Genomic DNA, 19,045 nt, shown 5'->3' with positions numbered 1-19,045 from the left:
TCTTGTTTACATATTCAGAAGTAGGGTCAGATAATAGCTAAGAATGGTTAACATTCATACGGCAATTTAAATTTTGCAAAAGGCTTTCCATATATTATCTCATTTTTTAAAGTTTAATATTTTTCACAATACATATATAAATAATTTTAACCCTCATTTTTTACAACTTTGAGCTCCAAATTCTCTCTCACCTTCCCTCCCCCATCATTGAGAAGGAAAGCAATTTTATATAAGTTGTACATGTATAGTCTTGCAAAACATATTTCCATATTATTCATGTTGTGAAGGAAAACAGACCAAAAAACAAAAACAAAAAAAAATAAAGAAAGTAAAATCACAGCATGATTTGATTGGTATTCAAATCCCATCAGTTCTTTCTGTGAAGGTGATAGCATTTTTCATCCGAGGTCCTTCAGAATTGTCTTGAATTTTTGTATTGCTGGAAATTGCTAAGTCATTCACAGCTGGTCATTGCACAATGTTGCTGTTACTGTACGCACTGTTCTTCTGTTCACCTCACTTTGCATCAGTTCATGTATGTCTTTCCAGGTTTTTCTGAAAGTATCCTACAAAACCTTTCTAATTGAATGTAATTAAAATTATCCATTTTATATCCCTTAATGCTCTCTATCTCTTGTTTGGTCATAAATTATTCCGTTCTTCACAGATACGAGAGTTAAACTATTCCACACTCCCCTAATTTGCTGGTGGTAACACCCTTTATTGACCTTACCTTGGTTTACAGCAAGAGGTGTTAGCTTATACCTAGTTTCTGCCAAATTGCTTTCCTGTTTTCCCAGAAATTTTTGTCAAATAGTGAGTTCTTGCCCCAAAAGTTTGGATCTTTGTGTTTATCAAATACAAGTCCATGTGATCATTTCCTATGATGTCTTATGTACCTAGTCTATTCCACTGATCCACCACTCTGTTTCTTAATGGAATTGTTTTGGCAGCTAGGTGGCATAGTGGATAGAGTGTTGGGCCTGGAGTGAGGAAGACTCATCCTTGTAAGTTCAAATCTGGCCTCACATACTTAGCTATGTGACCATGGACAAGTCACTTTACCCTGTTTGCCTCGGTTTCCTCATCTGTAAAATGAGCTGGAGAAGGAAATAGCAAACCCCTCCAGTATCTTTGCCAAGAAAACCCTAAGTGGAGTCACAAAGAGTCTGAAACAATTCAACAACACCAGATTGTTTTGATGATTACTGCTTTATGATACAGTTTGAGATCTGGCACAGCTAATATCCTTCCCTTTTTTATTTTCATTAATTCCCTTGATATTCTTGGCCTTTTGTTTTTCCAGATGAATTTTGTTATCACTTCTTCTAACTCTATGAAATAATTTTTTAGTAATCTGATTGCTATGGCACTGAATAAGCAGATTAATTTAGGTAGAATTGTCATTTTTATTATACTGGCTTGGCCTACCCATGAGCAATTAATATTTTTCCAGTGGTTTAGATTTCACTTCATTTGTGTGAAAAGTATTTTGTAATTATGTTCACGTAGTTCCTGGGTTTGTCTTGGCAGGTACATTCCCAAGTATTTTATATTCCCTGCAGTTATTTTAAATGGAATTTCTCTGTAAATATTTTCCTGCTGGACTTTGTTGGCAATGTGTAGAAATGCTGGGATTTATGCAGGTTTATTTTATATCCTACAACTTCGCTAAAGTTGTTAATTATTTCAACTATTTTCAGTTGATTCTCTGGGATTCTCTAATTATACCATCATGTCATCTGCAAAGAGTGATAGTTTTGTTTCCTCATTGCCTATTCTAATTCCTTTAATTTCTTTTTCTTCTCTTATTGTTATACCTAGCATTTCTATTAAAATACTGAATGATAGTGGTAATAACGGACATCTTTATTTTACCCTTGATCTTATTGGGAAGGCTTCTTAATTATTCCCATTACAGATAATAGTTGTTGTTGGTTTTAGATAAATACTACTTATCATTTTAAGGAAAGTGCCATTTATTCCTATAATTTCTAGAGTTTTTAATAGGAATGAGTATTATATTTTATCAAAAGCTTTTTCTGCATCTATTGATTTTAGTTGATTTTCTTATTGATGTTGTCAATTATGCTGATACTTTTGCTAATATTGAACCATCCCTGCATTCCTGTTATGAATCCCACCTGCTCAGAGTGTACGATCTTCATTATCTCATTTAGTCTCACAACAACCCTGTGTGGTAGATACAATCATTTCCCCCATTTTACAGATGAGAAAACTGAGACCAAGAGAGGTTACATACCTTACCTAGGGTTGAACAGCTAGGATGTATCTGAGGCAAGAGTCAAACTCCAGTCCATTGTTCTATCAATGTGCTGTCTCTCACAAATGAAATGAAATCATTATAATGGAGGTTGGAGGAAGGACTGAATAATGAAACTAAATGAAAAAGCATTTATGAAGTGCTTACTATGTGCCTTCCAAAAGGGTTCCATTAGCTCATAGCTAGGGTCCCAGTCTTTCCACAACTCCTCTAACATTGACTACTCCTATCTTTTACCATTTTTGCCAGTTTACTGGTAAAACCTCAGCATTGGTTTTTTTCCTTAATCTTTTGACTCTTTATCTATTGAAGAATAGCTTTTGGTATTATATTTCTATTAGTGTCTATATATCTTAGATATAAAATTATCCCTATTTAAGAAATTTGATACAAATATTTCTTTCCAGTCAATCATTTCCCTTCCTATATTAGTTGCATTAATTTTGTTTGTGTAAAAGTTTTTCAATTTCATATAAGCAAAATTATCTACTTTACCTTTGTAATTATTGCCTCTATTTTTTGTTTGGTTGCGAATTCATCTCCTACCCAGACCTGTGAATGAAATAGGATCTATTTCTCCTCTAATTTTTTCGTGAGCTGTTCTTTCATATTCAGATCATCTATCTGTCCTGGATTTATTGTGGAATATAGTATCAGATCTTGGTCTAAGCCTAATTTCTACCAAACTGTTTTCTAATTTTCCCTGCAGTTCATAGTAAGTAGGAAATTATTTTTCCTAAGTAATTTGTGTTTTCAGGTTTATTGAACACAGGGTTATTGAGTTTCATTTTTTTCTGATTCTCTTTCATCTAGGCTGCTCCATAGATCTACTTTTCTATTTTTTTTTATCAGTGCCAACTGGTTTGAATGCTTACTGCTTTATAATGTAGTTTGAGGTCTACTAGGTGCTAAGAGCCAGAGTACAAAGATAGAAAAGTCTTTGCCTTCAAAGCGATTAAAGGTACAAACAGTTTTTATTTCTTGTCATATAATTCTATACTGCTTTCAAGGGAAATCTTTATAATCCTTTTCTTAGAAATTTTATTGATATCTTTCAGTTTTAGAGCACCTTTATTTCCCAATATATTCCTCCACTCTCCTCCTCCTAAAGAACCATTCTTCTTAATAAAGAATAAAAAAAGAGGGGAAAAAATTTGGCAAACTGACATGTGATCCAAGTCCATTGTCCCCCAACTCAGAAGAAAGAAGAAGAAGAAGAAGAAGAAGAAGAAGAAGAAGAAGAAGGAGAAGAAGAAGAAGAAGAAGGAGAAGAAGAAGAAGAAGAAGAAGAAGAAGAAGAAGAAGAAGAAGGAGAAGAAGAAGAAGTAGGAGAAGAAGAAGAAGGAGAAGAAGGAGAAGGAGAAGGAGAAGAAGAAGAAGAAGAAGAAGGAGAAGAAGAAGGAGAAGAAGAAGAAGAAGAAGAAGAAGAAGAAGAAGAAGGAGAAGGAGAAGAAGGAAAAGAAGAAGAAGAAGGAGAAGAAGAAGAAGAAGAAGGAGAAGGAGAAGAAGTTTCTACCCCTCTTCAAATGCCTCCAGCCCTTTGTCTTCTCTCTCTCATTAACTGCCCCTTTTCTGTCCCTTGGAGTGAATGGGCTCTGACAGACACAAGATCTGAGTTAGAATCCCAGCTGTTCTATCTACCCTCTATGCGACCTTGGGTTAGAACTAGATGATTTTTGTATGTTATTTTCCTTTATCATATAGTTCATCTGGTTCTGCTTTTCCTTGCAGGGCAGGAGTTCATATAAGTCTTCCAAAGTTTTTCTGAATTCTTCCAAATTCAAGACAATTCTTTCTGGGCTTTTTTGTTATCTGTAAAGTAAGGGGATTAGACCAGATCTCTCTAAGGTCCCTTACAATTCTAACTGTAGGAACCTAGGATTGCTACACTCCCATTCCCTCCCCTTATAGTCTTTGGCTGTAACCACACCCTCAGCACAGCACAGGCAAAAATCTGGTAGAACCCTCTGAGGAGCTCCCTGAAGCTGTGAGGGTCTGTCAATCAGCTAAAAGCAGAACAGTGAATAATAGTCCGGGGAAGGAGGACCACCTGCCCCATGGCTTTGCTTGGTGCTGCCTGGTATGATGGCTATTTACATAAAATTTCCTTATATGTGCATGTAGGGGGCTGGCCTGCATAGTTTGTGAGGTCCTTTCCCTTGAGATATGAAAACAGCCTCTAAAAGCTCAAGATATCAGTACACGCGATAGCTTTGTAATTGAATTCTGAGTGCCTTGGTGGAATCTGTGAGAAGAAAACAATCCATTATCTATGTCCTAGGACTGTATTGAGGAAAGCTATGTATGCTTTGGAAGCATGCAGCCAGGTGAGGCACTGGATAGAATGTGGGAGTTGAAGACAGGAAGACCTGAATTCAAATCCTGCCTTTTACTGGCTTTTACTTATGTCCTGAGCAAGTCACAACTGCTGTCTTCCTCAGTTTCCTCAACTGTAAAATGGGAATAATAACATCTACTTTACTTAACTTTTCTGCACCTCTATTTCTTCATCCACAAAATGGGGATAATGATAGTTCCTACTCTACTGGGCTGTTGTGAGGGTCAAATGAGATAACATTCACAAAACTTTAACATACTGTCTAAATGCTAGCTGACGTTATTCTAATTTAAAATGTAAGCTAATCCCATACATTCAATTCTCTCCAGAGTCCACCCAACAAACCAGAGGCCTCCCTCTGTTTCTTTTTATTATCTTGGCGGGGAGGGTGGAAGAACACTGCAGCTCTCTGGCTGGCTCCTCTAGCCATGCAGGTTCCTAAGGCTTGTCTTTTCACTTTTATTTTCCATTGAAAGCCATCACTGGCAACCTCAGTCGTTCCCTCCCCCCACCCCCATCCTACCCCTGCCCAAGAATGGGGGACTTCTAGGAAAGCAGACTTACAGGCAGGGAAGGGGTAGTGGCAAGGACACTGGAGCTGGAGTCTAGAGACCTGGGTTTGAATTCTGCCTGGGCTGCTTCCATAATAATAATCACAATCGGCAAGTATTTGTTAAACACCTACTGTGTGCCACTGACATGGACCTGTACTGTGAACCCCGGCCAGTCACTAAATCTCTTATTGCTTCAGGCAACTCTTTACAACAGGATTTCTTAGACTTTTTTGTGTGCCATGGCCCCCAGGCTGTGCCAGTGAATGTTTAACAACCAACTCTCCAAACAATACATTTTCAAGTTAATATTTTCTCCATCACTTTCTTAAGTCAACAATCAACAAAATAATAAAGCAAACCCTAATTTGTAGGGTTTGTTGATTTCCAAGCTGTAATGCTCACTCAGGAAAAAAAAATAGTATATATATATATGACATATGTATATACATATTTCAACATTCACTATTATAAGATTTTTAGTTCCAAATATTTTTTCTCCCTCCCTCCTGCCCCTTCCTCCTTCCCAAGATGGTAAGCAATCTGATATAGACTGTACACATACAATCATATTTAAACACATTTCCACATTAGTCACGTTGTGGAAGAAGAATCAGAACAAAAGGGAAAAACCGCAAGAAAGAAAAAAAAAAAGAGAAAATAGTCTGCTTCCATCTGCATTCAGACTCCGTAGTTCTTTCTCTGGATGTGGCTAGCATTTTTCATAATGTCACTCAGAAAATTTGACAATCTGCTCTCACAAGCTTGTCTGAGCAGGCTCCACCCCTTCGACAGTCTGGTGAAGCCTATGTACTTCTAAGAAGAAACACATTTTTAAATGGATAAAATAAAATACAAAGGATCATAAAAGAAACCAATTATATTGAAGTACAGTTATCAAAATAATTTCTAAAAGTTCACACACCCCAGCTTAAGAACTCCAACTCTGAAACTGTACATTGTAGAGAGGATGGCCAATTGCAATGGTAGAGGGAGTTTCCCCACCTAGGAATTCCTGTGATTCTCAAAGTATGCTCCAGAGGTCCCCAGGACCCTTTCAGGGGGTACTGGAAGTGAAAGGTATTTTCACAATGGTACCAAGATATGTAAATATCCATAAATAGAACCTACAGAAACAAAAGCTCTTTGGGGCCTCGATTTTGTAAGAGTTGTCAAGGAGTCCGGAGACCAAAAAGTTCCAGACCCATCGCCGTAGATCGAGGGATCCAGCCCAGTCCCTGCAGTGTTTCTGGAACTACGCGGACAAAGACAAAAACCACTACAGTCCCTTGTAAGCTCCCTCCCCAGGAGCTCCCTAATTCTATTAGGGAAACAAAATGAACCTAAGTAGATGATTGGATACGAAATAGATACAGAGACATCTTTGAGAAGGAGACAGCTCGGAGCTGAAGGGAACGGGAAAGATTTCATGTATAAGCTTGGTTTGATCCGAGCCCTGAAAGAAACCAAGGATTCTAAGAGACAGAGAGAGTTCATTCCAGTCACGGGGATGGTCAGTGCAAAGGCTTGGAGGCGAGAGATGGCGCGTCTTGGCAGAAAGACAGCTATAATAGCACCTATTTATATAGCGCTTGACATTTGAAATCCACAACCACCCTCTAAGAGTCGACCCAAGTGACCTTGGAGAAGTCATGTCTCCTCTCGAGGCCTCAGTTTCTTCCTCTGTAAAATGAAGGAGCTGGACGAGTTGTAAGTCTATACCAACATGAGTTGCTCAGCTTTGGGGACTTTTGGGAGACTTCCCTCTCTGCTGCTTTCCCCTCTCCCTCAAGGCTCCTTAGACCCGCTTTCTCTCCAGCTCCCCGGGAGGGCCCAGAAGCTCGGAGCACACCTGGAGCATATATTATGTTAATGAGCTCCTCGCCCCACCCCCACCGGCCCAGCAGTTTGGCAGGGGCCGGGGGCGGGGCCTGGCTGGGGCGGTGCGGGGCATGCTAATTAGGAGCGCCCCTCTGCGCGGGCCGGACGCCGGAGGCAGCGGGCGGTGGCGGGCGGGGCGGACTGGCCGCAGCTACAGCTGCGATGGCTGGGGCGCTAGCGGGGTTGGCCGGGGGTTTCCCCGGGCCCCGTGCGGAGCCGGCGCCGGACTCGGACTCGGACACGGACTCAGAGGGGCCGGGCCCTCGGCGGGGGGCCGCCTCGCTGCTCCGCTCGCCGCAGGTTATCCACAGCGGCCACTTCATGGTGTCGTCGCCACACAGAGACGCGGTGCCCCGGCGTGGCACCCAGGAGGGGCCCGTGGGGCCCGAGGACTTCGGGCCGCGCAGCATTGACCCCACGCTCACTCGCCTCTTCGAGTGCATGAGCCTGGCCTACAGGTGAGCTGAAACGAGCAGGGACCCCAGACAGGCGCGAGGTGGCAAGCCCCCTAGCCCGAGCAATGAGGCACTACCCCCCCCCCATCCAGAGCCCGCTGCACCCTCGCTGGGTTGTCCCGCCTGTCCTAAGGTTCCCCCCTCCCTCTCGGACCCGCGGCCACCCCTCCCCATGCAGGGCACCTCGGCAGACTCCCCCAGAGCCCATCTCCCTTTCGCTGAGCTACCCCCATAACCTCGCGTGAGCCAGGACCCCCCCACACTCGGACACCTCGGTGCCTTCCGCTGGCACCTCGGGGAGAAACACGCCAGAGCGCCTCCTCCATGCCCCGCCCCAAACCCAGCACCCCTTCCCCCAGCCATCCCCATACCCCACACACGCACTGTGGTTCCCCTGCCACTACCCTAACCCCACCTCGAGATGCGCCCCTCTCCTTCCGCTTCAAGTGTCCCTCTCCCCCTGCTATCCTGGGGGCGCTGCCTCCTGACCCGACGAATCGGGACAGACCCGATGGAACCCCACCTCCCCAGGCCTTTCCCCTCTTGCCCTATACCCTGAACATAGCCACGGGACCTTTCCTACAGACTCGCATTTCGGGGATCTCTGTCCCTGAACACCTCGGGGAAAACCCGCTAGAACTTGCGTTTCCCTAAGTCCCCTAAATTTCCCCCCTAATCCTCACCATCCCCCTGCCCCGGGACAGGGTATGTCCACTATGAAAGGGGCTCCCAGGGGTTGTCTAACCCCCCCAACCCCCTCACCCCCGGCTCCTAGACAGACCCACCTGAGTCCCCTCCTCAGAATTCCCAGCCTCCTGCCCCATCTCCTCTCTGGACCCCTCATTGCTCTCCCGGAGATTTTAAGGGCCTCATGTGGTCCCCACAACCACCATCCTCTCCCCTCGGGAACCCGAGTCCTTAATCTTCCCCCTCCCCCTCCACTCTCACTGTAAAGTGGCACCAACCTTGGTTCCTCCAGGCTCATCCTCACCCGAAAACCCCTCACCCCCATCCTAGTATGTGGAAGGGACTTCCTCTGCTCCCAGAATGCCCTAAGATCCTCACTCCACAGAAGACCTCCCCCGATTCACGATTTCACCTCCTGGGAACTGGGGGAGTAGGGGTTCCTTTGGCCTAGATGGAGCTGGTGGTAGGGCTTCGAGGCCCCATTTCTTCTTCCTGCCAGCGCTACCCCCAGTACGTCTGTCCCAGCAGGGGGGCGCTGCAGCCCGCTTGGGTTTCTCAGTCTGGGCCAGGCCAAGGTCTGGAGGGAGGGCTTAGCTGGCCAGTAGGGAGGCTTGGTGTCCCTGGACATATCGTCTCTCCACTGCTTCTGAGCTTGGAGCAGAGGGGTTCCAATCTAGGGCCTCAAAGAGAGCTTTTTGGGGGGGGCTGACTGAAAAAGGATGAGAACATGCAAAATGTGGAAGCTCCAAGATGTACTCCATGGGGTGAATAGGAACCCCTTTCCCTGGCCCCCTCCTGGCCAAGTGCCCTGGATGTTCCAGAGCAAAGTTCCCAGAGCAAAGAACAGAACGACGCAGGGATTGGGATAAATTATCAACTGGGAATAGGAGAGGAGAAAGGGGGATAGGCTGACCTTGATCCTCTCTCCATGCAAATATCTCTTTGCCTCCCTCCCCCCCTTCTGAGAAATGCTGGCGTCCACTGCCTGCCCTTCCCCCTGCCCTCAAACTCCCAGGGGTCCTGGCAGGGGGAGGACAGTTACCTCCCTTTGGTTGCAGGAGGGAACATGGCAAGGGGGCGGTGGGGTGGCTCTTTCTTGATGAGCCGGGGGATTGGAGCCCTTGTTCCAGAAGCTGGGACTCTATTGGCCAGGCAAGCAGTGGGTAACCTTGGCCCACATGAGTTGGCATGATGCCCAGGTCATGTTGCAACCCGATCGGCTGGGTGGCCAGGACCAATGTGGAAAGTTCAAATTCCCACCTCAGGTCTCCTCCTCCCAGATCACAGGACTTAATCTAGGGCATCTCAGGTCCTGAGTGTAGCCTCACCCTAAAAGGTGTAAGGGTCCTTCTTGTCCCTTAACCATCACCCCCCAAAAAGGGCTCAGGCTTGTGGGAGGAATGCCAGTCCTGTCTCCAAGAGGTTAGATCATAAGGAGAGGCTTTCAGACACTGGGGCCACTGCTCCTGGGTCCTCCCAAGAGAAAATCCTGAGGGCAGGGTGCATTCCACAAACACTCAGCCAGGTTCCCCTCAGTCCCTATGATTCAGGGCCAAAGTTGTTGTCCAGAGGCTGTGGGGGATGAGTTTCTTTGAGTCCTTCAGGTGGCCTCAGAGCTGTTCCTCCTTCCTTTCCTCCCCTGATGTCCTGTCCTGCCTTCAGATTTGAGGACAGGTGGACAGTGGGCCAAGCCTGGGGGATGGGTCTCACTCTGGGACTGACCACTAAGAGCCCTGTCCTTCCCCCAAAGAGATTTCCCCTTTACGAGCCAGCTCCCTCAAATGGCTTCAGCCCCTCTCCTTCCCCTCCCCCGTGGTAACACATGTGCTCTAAAAATAGTCCAAGCTGCCCAGAGAGGCAGTGTCACAAGAACCCAGGAGTCCTGTCTTCTAATGTTGAGCTGGCCTCCTGCAAGGGTGGAAGTGCGCAGATTCCAGACCCCAGATAATCACTGTTCCCGGGGGGGATATGAGCTCTGGGGGGGTCCCCCCAACCTGGTAGGCTGGCAAGCCTAGGAGCAAGGCATGGGATGGACCTCTTAAACCTGGGCCCACCCTCTGTCAGCAGTTGGGAGCGTAATCCATAACCAAACATATGTGTTCGTGTATTGGAGTGTGTGAGGGCTAGAAGGAAGAATTGGCTAATTCTAGGTGTGAGAACATTGAAAATGGCACTGAGTGACTTAGTTGGAGGAATACCTGGCATAGGAAGTTCAGTGCTGGGTTTGGAGTCAGGACTGAATTTACTAGCTGTGTGACCCAGGGCAAGTCCCTTGACTGATCTTGGCCTCAGTTTCCACATCTATAAAATGGGGATAATTACAGCTTTCACAAAGTTGTTGTAAGTATCAAATAAGGTCATATTTTAAGTGTTTTGCAAACTTGGAAGTTTTATATAAATAATATTATCTATTGGTATTCCTTCTCCCTAGCCTAAGATGGGGAGGGAGGTGCTAGGAAGCTGGAAGTGATAAGTGCCAAAAATGCCAGCGTAGTACTGGGGGTTGAGAACGGGGAATAGATCCAGTGAGCGCTATGCTGGAGAGGCTCAGGAATCAGCACAGGCTGGATAATGGCAGTTTCCTGGAGGAAGAATTTGAAACCCAGAGAAGCAGAAGCATTTGAATGGTGCTGCAGAGTTTTCAGAGGGGCCTTCCATATGGTTTCATCCGAGCCTGGGATGGAGAGACTGCAGGATAGGGACTGGCCCTGTGATTTCATTGCTATAGAGAACTCCCAGGTGAGGAAGCTTCCCCTACCAATGTCTGCCAGCACCTCCTCTGCAACTTGTAGTCTGAGAAAGTTGCCTGCAGGTTGATTGACTTGCTAGGGTCCTTATGTGGCCATTATGTGTCAGAGGCAAGGCTTGAACCCAGGTCTTCTCAAGCCCACTTCTTTTGGGGCATTTTTGTTTGTTTTTTGCTTTTTGGTGAGGCAATTGAGGTTAAGTGACTTGCCCAGGGTCACACAGCTAGTAAGTGTCATGTGTCTCAGAGCCCGGATTTGAACTCAGGTCCCCCTTACTCCAAGGCTGGAGCTCTATCTCCTGAGCCACCTAGCTGCCCCTCAAGCCCACTTCTTCATCCATTCACCACTGCTGCCTCTTTACAGGTGTTATCTCCATTTTATAGATAACAAACAGGCTGGGGGGGGTGGTTATGAATTGCCTAAGGTTACACAGTTATTACAGTGTCAAGTATTACCCCATTTTATGGATGAGAAAACAGGCTCAGAGAGTATAATTGTTAATTGCACGTGGTCACACAACTGGTAAAGTGAAGGGAGTACCTCTTCCAGACTCCAAGTCCAGGATTATATTAAGCTGTGCTTGGCAATACCCTAACTGCCCCTGGAGAGACTGCCCTCTGGGGAAGAAAATAGCAAAGATGCTGCTCTACCCAGAGGAAGATGGGCAGGATGATGAGGGGGGCTGGAACTGAGAGTGTTTAGCCTAGGAAAGAGTAGACCAGGGGCGATGTTTGAGAAGAGCTATCAAATGGAGAAGGCAGTCATTCATTCAGGAAATGTTTATTAAATGTGTGCCATGTTCGGAGTATTTTCTGTGGGAAGGGTTATAAGTGCTTGGTGTGTTCAGATAATCTTCTGTAGGAACCTACAGAGTTTAGAAAAGACAAAGACTTGGTCTGTGCCCTCATGGAGCTTAACATCTAGTAGGTAGAGAAGACACAGTCAAAAAGAATTCTAAACTGCAATGGTACATATGCCCATCGGAGCTGTGCAAAATCAACTTCCAGGTGCAATCGAAGGGGAAGGTCATTATGGACCAGAGATATCAGGGAGGCAACATGGAGAAGGTAGCTTTGGAGTTAGGTTGGAAAGGCTGGGAAGGAATTGAACAGGATTAGAAGGGCATTGCAGAAATAGAGAGTGGCAGGAGGGAAGGGCATGCTGGGAGACAGAAGAGGTCAGCTCAGCTGATGCATCATGGAGACATGGCATGGGCATGGAGACTGGGCAACTGGCTAAGAGCTAGAGTCAGTCTCTTCTGTGCCTGGGGGCAGAATTAGGACCAAGAGTAGAAGCTACAGGGAGGAAGATTTAACCTCACTGTGAGGAAGAGCTTTCTGACAATCAGAACTATCCCAGAACTGGGCAGACGGGGCATCTTTGATACTGTGAGCTCTCTGGTCACTAGAAGTGTTCAGGCAGACGTTGGATGTCCGTCTGGCAGGGATGCCTTAAAAAAGACTCCCGCCCTGGCTGGGAGAATCCACCAATCAGTCAACAAGCATTTTTTAAGTATCTACTATGTGCCTGGCACTGTGCCAGGGATCGGGAAGACAAAGACAAATGAAATAATCCCTGCCCTTGGAGAGCTTACATTCTACAGGGAAAGATGACATGCCAGTATAGGTGTATACAAAATAAAGACAAGTGGAATAGCAACAAATACAAATACAAAAATGTCATTTAGAAGCCGTCAAATCCAACCCCCTCAAATTACAGCTGAGGAAACTGAGACTCAGAGATTTAAGTGACTTTCCCAGGATCACACAACTAATAAGTGTATGAGGTCAGCTCTGAGCAAATCCAAGTACAGGCTCTAATGTTCTCATAGTGTTCTAATTAAGAACAATTTACCAGATAAGCACCAGGTAATGGGGGGGGGGGTAAGGCACTAGCCCTTGAAGAGATCAGAGAAGGCTTACTGTTAGAGGTGACCCTGATCTTTGAAGTAAACCGAGGGGATGAGGAGGTAGAACATTGTAATCAGAGGGGACGGCCTCGGCAAATGCGTGAAGATGGTCGATGGAATGTCTCGTATGTGGCTGCTTTGCTCCGCAGAGTGAATGAAGGGTTATATAGAATGAGGCTGGAAAGGTAGGCCGGAGCCAGGTCATGAAGGACTTTAAATGACCCACAGAGGAGTGTGTGTTTGACCCTAGGGACCATAGGGAGCCAGTGGGGTTTACTGAGCAAGAATGTTACCTAGATCTGTGCTTTAGGGAAGCCTCATGGAGAATGGATTGGAGAGGGAAGAGGCTGGAGGGAGGAAGGCCAGTTAGGAGGCTTCTGCAATGATCCAGGTTAGAGGTGATGAGAGCCTGCATTACGAACACTGAACGCCTTCTACCTCTAAGATTCTATAATTCCATGGTTTTCTCCAGACCACACAGAAGCTGACAGAGCTGGGCAAACCCAGGCATTCTGCCTCCCAATCTCAGGCTCTAGCTCCTTACCCCTCTTCCTCCATACCTTGTATTGGTCCAAGTAACCAAATTCTTCACATGTTTAGGAAAAGTAACTGTTCGACACACTCCCCTAAAGAGCTGAATCATTGAATGAGATAGTGAAGAAAGGACAGACGGATCCTCAAGTGTTATCCCATCAGCCATGTAGGGCTGGGCCCCAGGATGTTTGACAGTGGACTGGATGGCAGGTTCAACCAAGCTGTACTTTTCAAGCCTGAAATTGACCCTGAGTGGGTCCTTCTTCCCCCTTTATCATCTGCCTCAATTAGTGTCAATAGAGGAGGAAATATACATCAGTCATCCAAATCACTTGTTTCAGTAAATGTTGGCTGTCTCCAAGGATGGCCACCCCACCAGCTAAGCTGTGTGTCCCCATGTTAGCCCCATATCAGATCTGTGTCCCCATGCCCAGTGATCCCTAGGCCATACCAGGGGCGGGCTTCTTCCCAGCCACCCCCAAACCTTGTTCTGCACAGCCTGGCGGGCACATCCATGAATCCGTGGGTTGTACTCAGACTGGATAATAGGACATATGTAGATAAAAAGTCAAAACTGAATGATCAAAGCAAACGATACTCAGGATATCTGAGCATAAAATATCCGAACAAAGGAACTAATTACGGAGCAAGCTGCGCATGCCAGGATATGTTGGTTTTGAGTTGTCAGCCATGTCTGACTCTCCATGCCCCCATCAGGGGTTTTCTTGGCAGAGATACTTCAGTGATTTGCCATTTGCTTCTCCAGTTCATTTGACAGATGAGGAAACTGAGGCAAACAGGGTAAAGTGACTTGCCCAGGGTCACATAGCTACCGTGTCTGAGGCCAGATTTGGACTCGAGTCCTCCTGACTTCTGGGCCAGTGCTCTATCCATTGTACCACTTAGCTGCCTGGAAAAGATATGAGGGATCTGCAATTATTGATACAAAATAGAATGAAGGAGAGAAAGCAAACAGGCCCCCACTCATCATTTCAAACAAAGATCTCCTGTGATCAGTTGCCCCAGGTCGGGGTACCGATAAGCTTGTACAGAACACAAGTGTGTGATGGCTCCAGTCTTTCAGATGTGCTCCATATGCTGGCAGACCCCACCGTTGCATTTATTTTATGAAGTTTTGTTTTGGTTTTGCAAGGGTTAAGTGACTTGCCCAGGGTCACAGAGCTAGTAAGTGTCAAGCGTCTGAGGCTGGATTTGAACTCAGGTCCTCCTGACTCCAAGGCCAGAGCTCTATCCACAGCGCCACCTAGCTGCCTCCAGAGCCGCTGCTTTTATAAAGTCCCCTTCAGCTGCTACTTCTCTATGGTTTTTCCAGAATCCAAGGAATCTTAAAATGGAAGGCGGTCAGTGCTTGGGGGCAGGGCTTCGCTCTTGCCTGTAGGTTTATTGAGTGGCTTTGAGGTAACTGATCAAGCCCCTGCCCTGTCTGGGCCTCCAGTCTCTGCTCCACATCCCAATCCACGTCACCTGCTTAGGCTTTTAAAGTGTTTGCCATTGAAGGCTTAGCAGTCTGCTCCCATTCCTTTCAAAACTTTTAGCCTAACCCCTCCAGACTCAGTCCATTTCTCCTTGCCCCATTCCTTGGCCTGCCAGAGATAGCTGGCACAGGGTCTAGAGTGCTAGACTTGGAGCTCAGAAGACCCGGGTTCAAATCCTGCCTCTGCTCTGTGATCCTGGGCACGTCACTTAACCACTCTGGGTCTAGTTTCCTTGTCGGTAAAACTGAGGGGCGTGGTCCCTTCCAGGCCTGAGGCTCCAGATGGGGAGAGCAGCTCAGTTTGTGTGGGGGCTGAAGGGGCTATATAAGCCCCACCCTCCCTCCCCTCCATTTCTTCTTCCTTTCCAGATGGTGTTTTTTTTCTGGGACAGGAGAGGAAGGATGTTCGTGTGCCTGGCATTATGTACACTGTGTTAAAGCAATGAGGCCTCTCGCTCCCGGGGCCTCCGACCAGCCCCCTCCAGCTGCTACTGAGCAAATACACAACCTGGAGACGGGGAGGCACAGATGGGGGTGGAGAGGGACTGCAGGAGAGCTAGGGACAGAGCCACGGAGCACGGAGAAGCACGAGTCCTCACACAAACGCAGGGGCGGGGGAGCACGCTTTGGTCCTAGAGCCTTCTGATAAACCAACCTAAATCTTTGAATTTCTTCCCAAGCCCCAAGGCTGAGCCAGGCAAGGAATAGGCCTGAGTTCAACCAGACTCCCTGAAGGACAGAAGGAGACAGAAGGAGTCAAAGGACCTGAGCTCATCCCAGCTGTGTGAGCTAGGCAAGCCACTTCATAGCCCCGTGCCTCAGTTTCCCCTCCTGTAAAAGGACCTCTGAGATCCTTCTGTGAGTCTGAGGTCTTTGGGGCCTGTGCAGTAGAAATAATCATTGACAGTATCCATTCTCCCAGATGCCAGGCTGGCCTGAACTTGTCCCAGGGCATATTCCTGGAACAGGCTGTAACTAGCATAGGGCAAATGAAGTTTGATCTCAGGGTGTTATCATCACAGGAGGGGGCACTCTTCCCCCGAGCAGTGACTCCCCTCCCCGTACCTCATTTCACGATACTCCACAAGGAAAAGCTGGGACCTGAGCCGCTGGACACCACTCAGGGACCTGGATTGGGCCTAGCCAGACCCAGCTGGGAGAGCAGACAGAGCCATGGCAGGCCAAGAGCTCCCCATAGGCAGTGACTTTGGCTTTCCACTTGTGGTGGCTTTTTGTCCTTCCAAAAGTCCCCCTGCAACCGTGCAGATAAGGCAGGGTGTAGGCGCCTATCTCCTCAGCAGAGGTTGTGAGGCCTGTGGGAGCAGTACACAGGACAGGGGATGTATGGGGAACTGGGGAAACCAGGAGGGAACCAGGATTAAGGAATGCTGGGAGGGAAAAGAGGCTGCTGAGAAGGGATGGGAGAAGGCTCCTCTCCCTGCCCTGTGCCTGTCCTCTATTTCCCTGTCCTTTACTCCCCCCATCACAGCCAAACCCAACATGTCTCATTTCTCATTGCATGCCTCTGTTGGGACTTATAGAGTAATTTCAGCTAGGGTGTTAATGGATGTTACCATGTTTCTCAGATAGTATAATTATAGAGCTGTGAATGTTAGAAATGGAAGAGGGAAACTGAGGTCCAGAGAGGGAAATAGAGCAATTAACATTTATTAAGCCCTTACTGTGTACAAGGTACTATGCTAAGCACTGGAGATACTAAAACAAAGGGCAAACAGACCCTGCCTTCAAGGAGCTTACATTCTAGTGGAGGAAACAACCCATACACATCTTTGGGGATACAGAAAATATGCAAAATGAATACAGTGTAGTTTGGGGAAATGGGATACACGAGTAGCTGGTGGGAGGAAGGAAAGTCTTAATGTACTTGAACAGAGGCTAGAAGGAAAGCCGGGGATTCTGTGAGGCAGGTGTGAGGCAGGAATGCAGAACAGACGAGAGCAAAGGCAGGGAGGTGAGAGACAGAGCATTCTGTAGGAGAAATAACAAATAGGCCAGCATGGCTGGACTGTAGAAGGAAGGCAAGAAAGTCAAATGTGAGGAGACTGGGAAGGTAGATGGAAGCCAAACTGGGAAGAGTGTTGCATATCAAAGAAAGGCATTTATATATGGCAGTAGGGGGCCTGGAGTTTATTGAGCAGGGGAGTGACATGATCCAAATTATACTTTAGGGAAAATCCCTTTAGCAGCTGGGTGGAGGATAGACTGGAGTGAGAGGAGGCCTGAGGCAGAGCCCCCTGTTAGCAGGCTATTGCAGTAGCAGGGGAAGTGACTTCCCTAAGATCACACAGGGAATCACTGGTAAATCCAGGACAGGATCCCAGGGTCCCGACTCCTACTACAGGGGTCTTTCCATCAACCCACACATAACATAGCTGAAATTTGTACTTTAATGAGGACTTTTTTATTTTTTTATGCCTTTACTCAAAGAAGTGAAAGGGGAATTTCAGAGAAGGCAACAGGCACATGGGGAAGGTGGGGGAGGTGGCCACAGGGGACTTGGGGCCCCTGCCAGATACCAGGTGACTGCCTGCCGCTGTTGTATGAGGATTGGAGGTGGCCATGTGAAATACCCCTGGAGGTGGTGACCAGTGCTGGGGGAAGGGGCTGTCTTTCCTCGCTTACGTCCCTCAGGCCTCCCTGACCCAGACTGCTCTGCCCCTCACAGTGGGAAACTGGTGTCTCCCAAGTGGAAGAACTTCAAAGGCCTGAAGCTGCTCTGCAGAGACAAGATTCGCCTCAACAACGCAATCTGGAGGGCCTGGTACATCCAGTGTGAGTGGGGATGGGCAGCCGGCGGGCTACGGGGAGCTGGGCTGGGGCCTCCGCTTTGCCGTGCTCCCCGCCTCAGCCATGCCAGGCTTTGTGCTTCTCCCCCAGTCATGGCCTTCTCAGGTTCAACACACATCTCTCCATCCGGAGTCTGGGAGACTTCCCCCGAGCTGGGCCGTCGATGGGGAGTTGGGTGATCATAGGATCAGAGATTCGGAGGAAGGAGGGACTTTGATGTCAAATCCCACCCCTGACGTGTTATGTTAGAATTCTGGCAGCTAGGACTCAGCTGGGTGACACCAGGCTTCACTGGGCCTCAGTTGCCTCATCTGTAACTTGAGGGTGTTGAGCTGGTGCTGCGGCAGCTCTGATCCTAGGAGACGGTCCAGCCTCCTCTTTGATACAAGAGGAGACTGAGGACCTAAGAGATGAGGTAACTCATCCAGGGTCCCCCAGATGGGCAGCAGCAGCCAGGATTCAAACCTTGCTCCCTCCGACGCTCCGGATATGATGCCTTGCCTACCGCATGGCAAGGGTGCTTGGCTCAGAACACCAGCTGCATCCCTGGGGTCAGATCCACGGTCCATTGAACTCGAGGTTTTGTCAGTCAGTCTGACGGAACCCAAGGTCACTCCCTTGTGTCATTTCTGGTTAAAGAAAGGCCTCGCCCACTTCCAACTGCCCTTAGCTAGCTAAGGTGGATGTGTCATTCAAGGCTTGTCCATTCGTGGCTGGAACATGTTCATATACTCAGCCTATCCTCTCTCGGGGTGGATGAGCCCCTGATTTTCGCCCCGCCTCACTCCAAGACCTCAGAGTCAAGAAGGCCTGGCTTCAAGTTCCACCTTGAACTTATTGCCTCAGTGACCTGGAGCGATTCTCTGTGCCCCAGGCAACAGATAGCAGAGAAAATGCTGGTCTGCCTTAGTGAATGGACCTTCCTCATCCTGGAGTCCCCTGCATCAGTGAAATCCCAAGTCTGGTCCCACATCTGTCCCCGGGACCATCTGAAAGTCTTCTTCCTTTCAGCCACGGCTGTAGCTGCAAGATTTCAATCAACAAGCATTTCGTTAGCACCTACTGTATCCCAGGCTTTGGGAAGAAAAAAAGTATACCAAGCACTGTGCTTACCACTTTTTATAAATATTTCATTTGATAAATTTTTATGGGGGGTTACAAAGATTAAAATGAGACAACCCCAAATAAAACTTGAAGCAAAGCCACATCTTTCTCTTCAGAGGCTAGAACACTGGGCTTGAAGTCAGGGACACTTGGATTCAAATCCCAGCTCAGATACTTACTAGCTGTGTGACCCTGGGCCAGTGACTTCACGTGTCTTGGCCTCAGTCTCCTCATCTATAATATGGAAGGTTT

General features: G+C 47.3%; 1 protein-coding gene across 3 annotated transcripts in view; it reads left to right on the top strand.

Annotated features, from left to right (window-relative positions):
- The window catches only part of MLXIPL (MLX interacting protein like), a 60,594-nt gene that overhangs the window by 21,103 nt on the left and 20,446 nt on the right, over positions 1 to 19,045 (top strand). For 2 of the 3 annotated variants that reach the window (XM_021005670.2, XM_021005669.2), the window contains exons 1-2: positions 7,162 to 7,512; positions 17,568 to 17,674. In XM_021005670.2, the coding sequence (XP_020861329.1) occupies positions 7,217 to 7,512; positions 17,568 to 17,674 (403 nt within the window). In that variant the 5' untranslated portion in view covers positions 7,162 to 7,216. Of the gene's footprint in view, positions 1 to 7,161; positions 7,513 to 17,567; positions 17,675 to 19,045 lie in introns of those variants that run through there. The other variant, XM_078154714.1, reaches the window with a different exon arrangement.

This window comes from Phascolarctos cinereus, unplaced genomic scaffold, assembly GCF_003287225.1.
Source record: "Phascolarctos cinereus isolate Bilbo 61053 unplaced genomic scaffold, phaCin_HiC Scaffold_5;HRSCAF=322, whole genome shotgun sequence".
Taxonomy (NCBI): domain Eukaryota; kingdom Metazoa; phylum Chordata; class Mammalia; order Diprotodontia; family Phascolarctidae; genus Phascolarctos; species Phascolarctos cinereus.
This window is presented reverse-complemented; position numbering and strand designations above follow the sequence as displayed.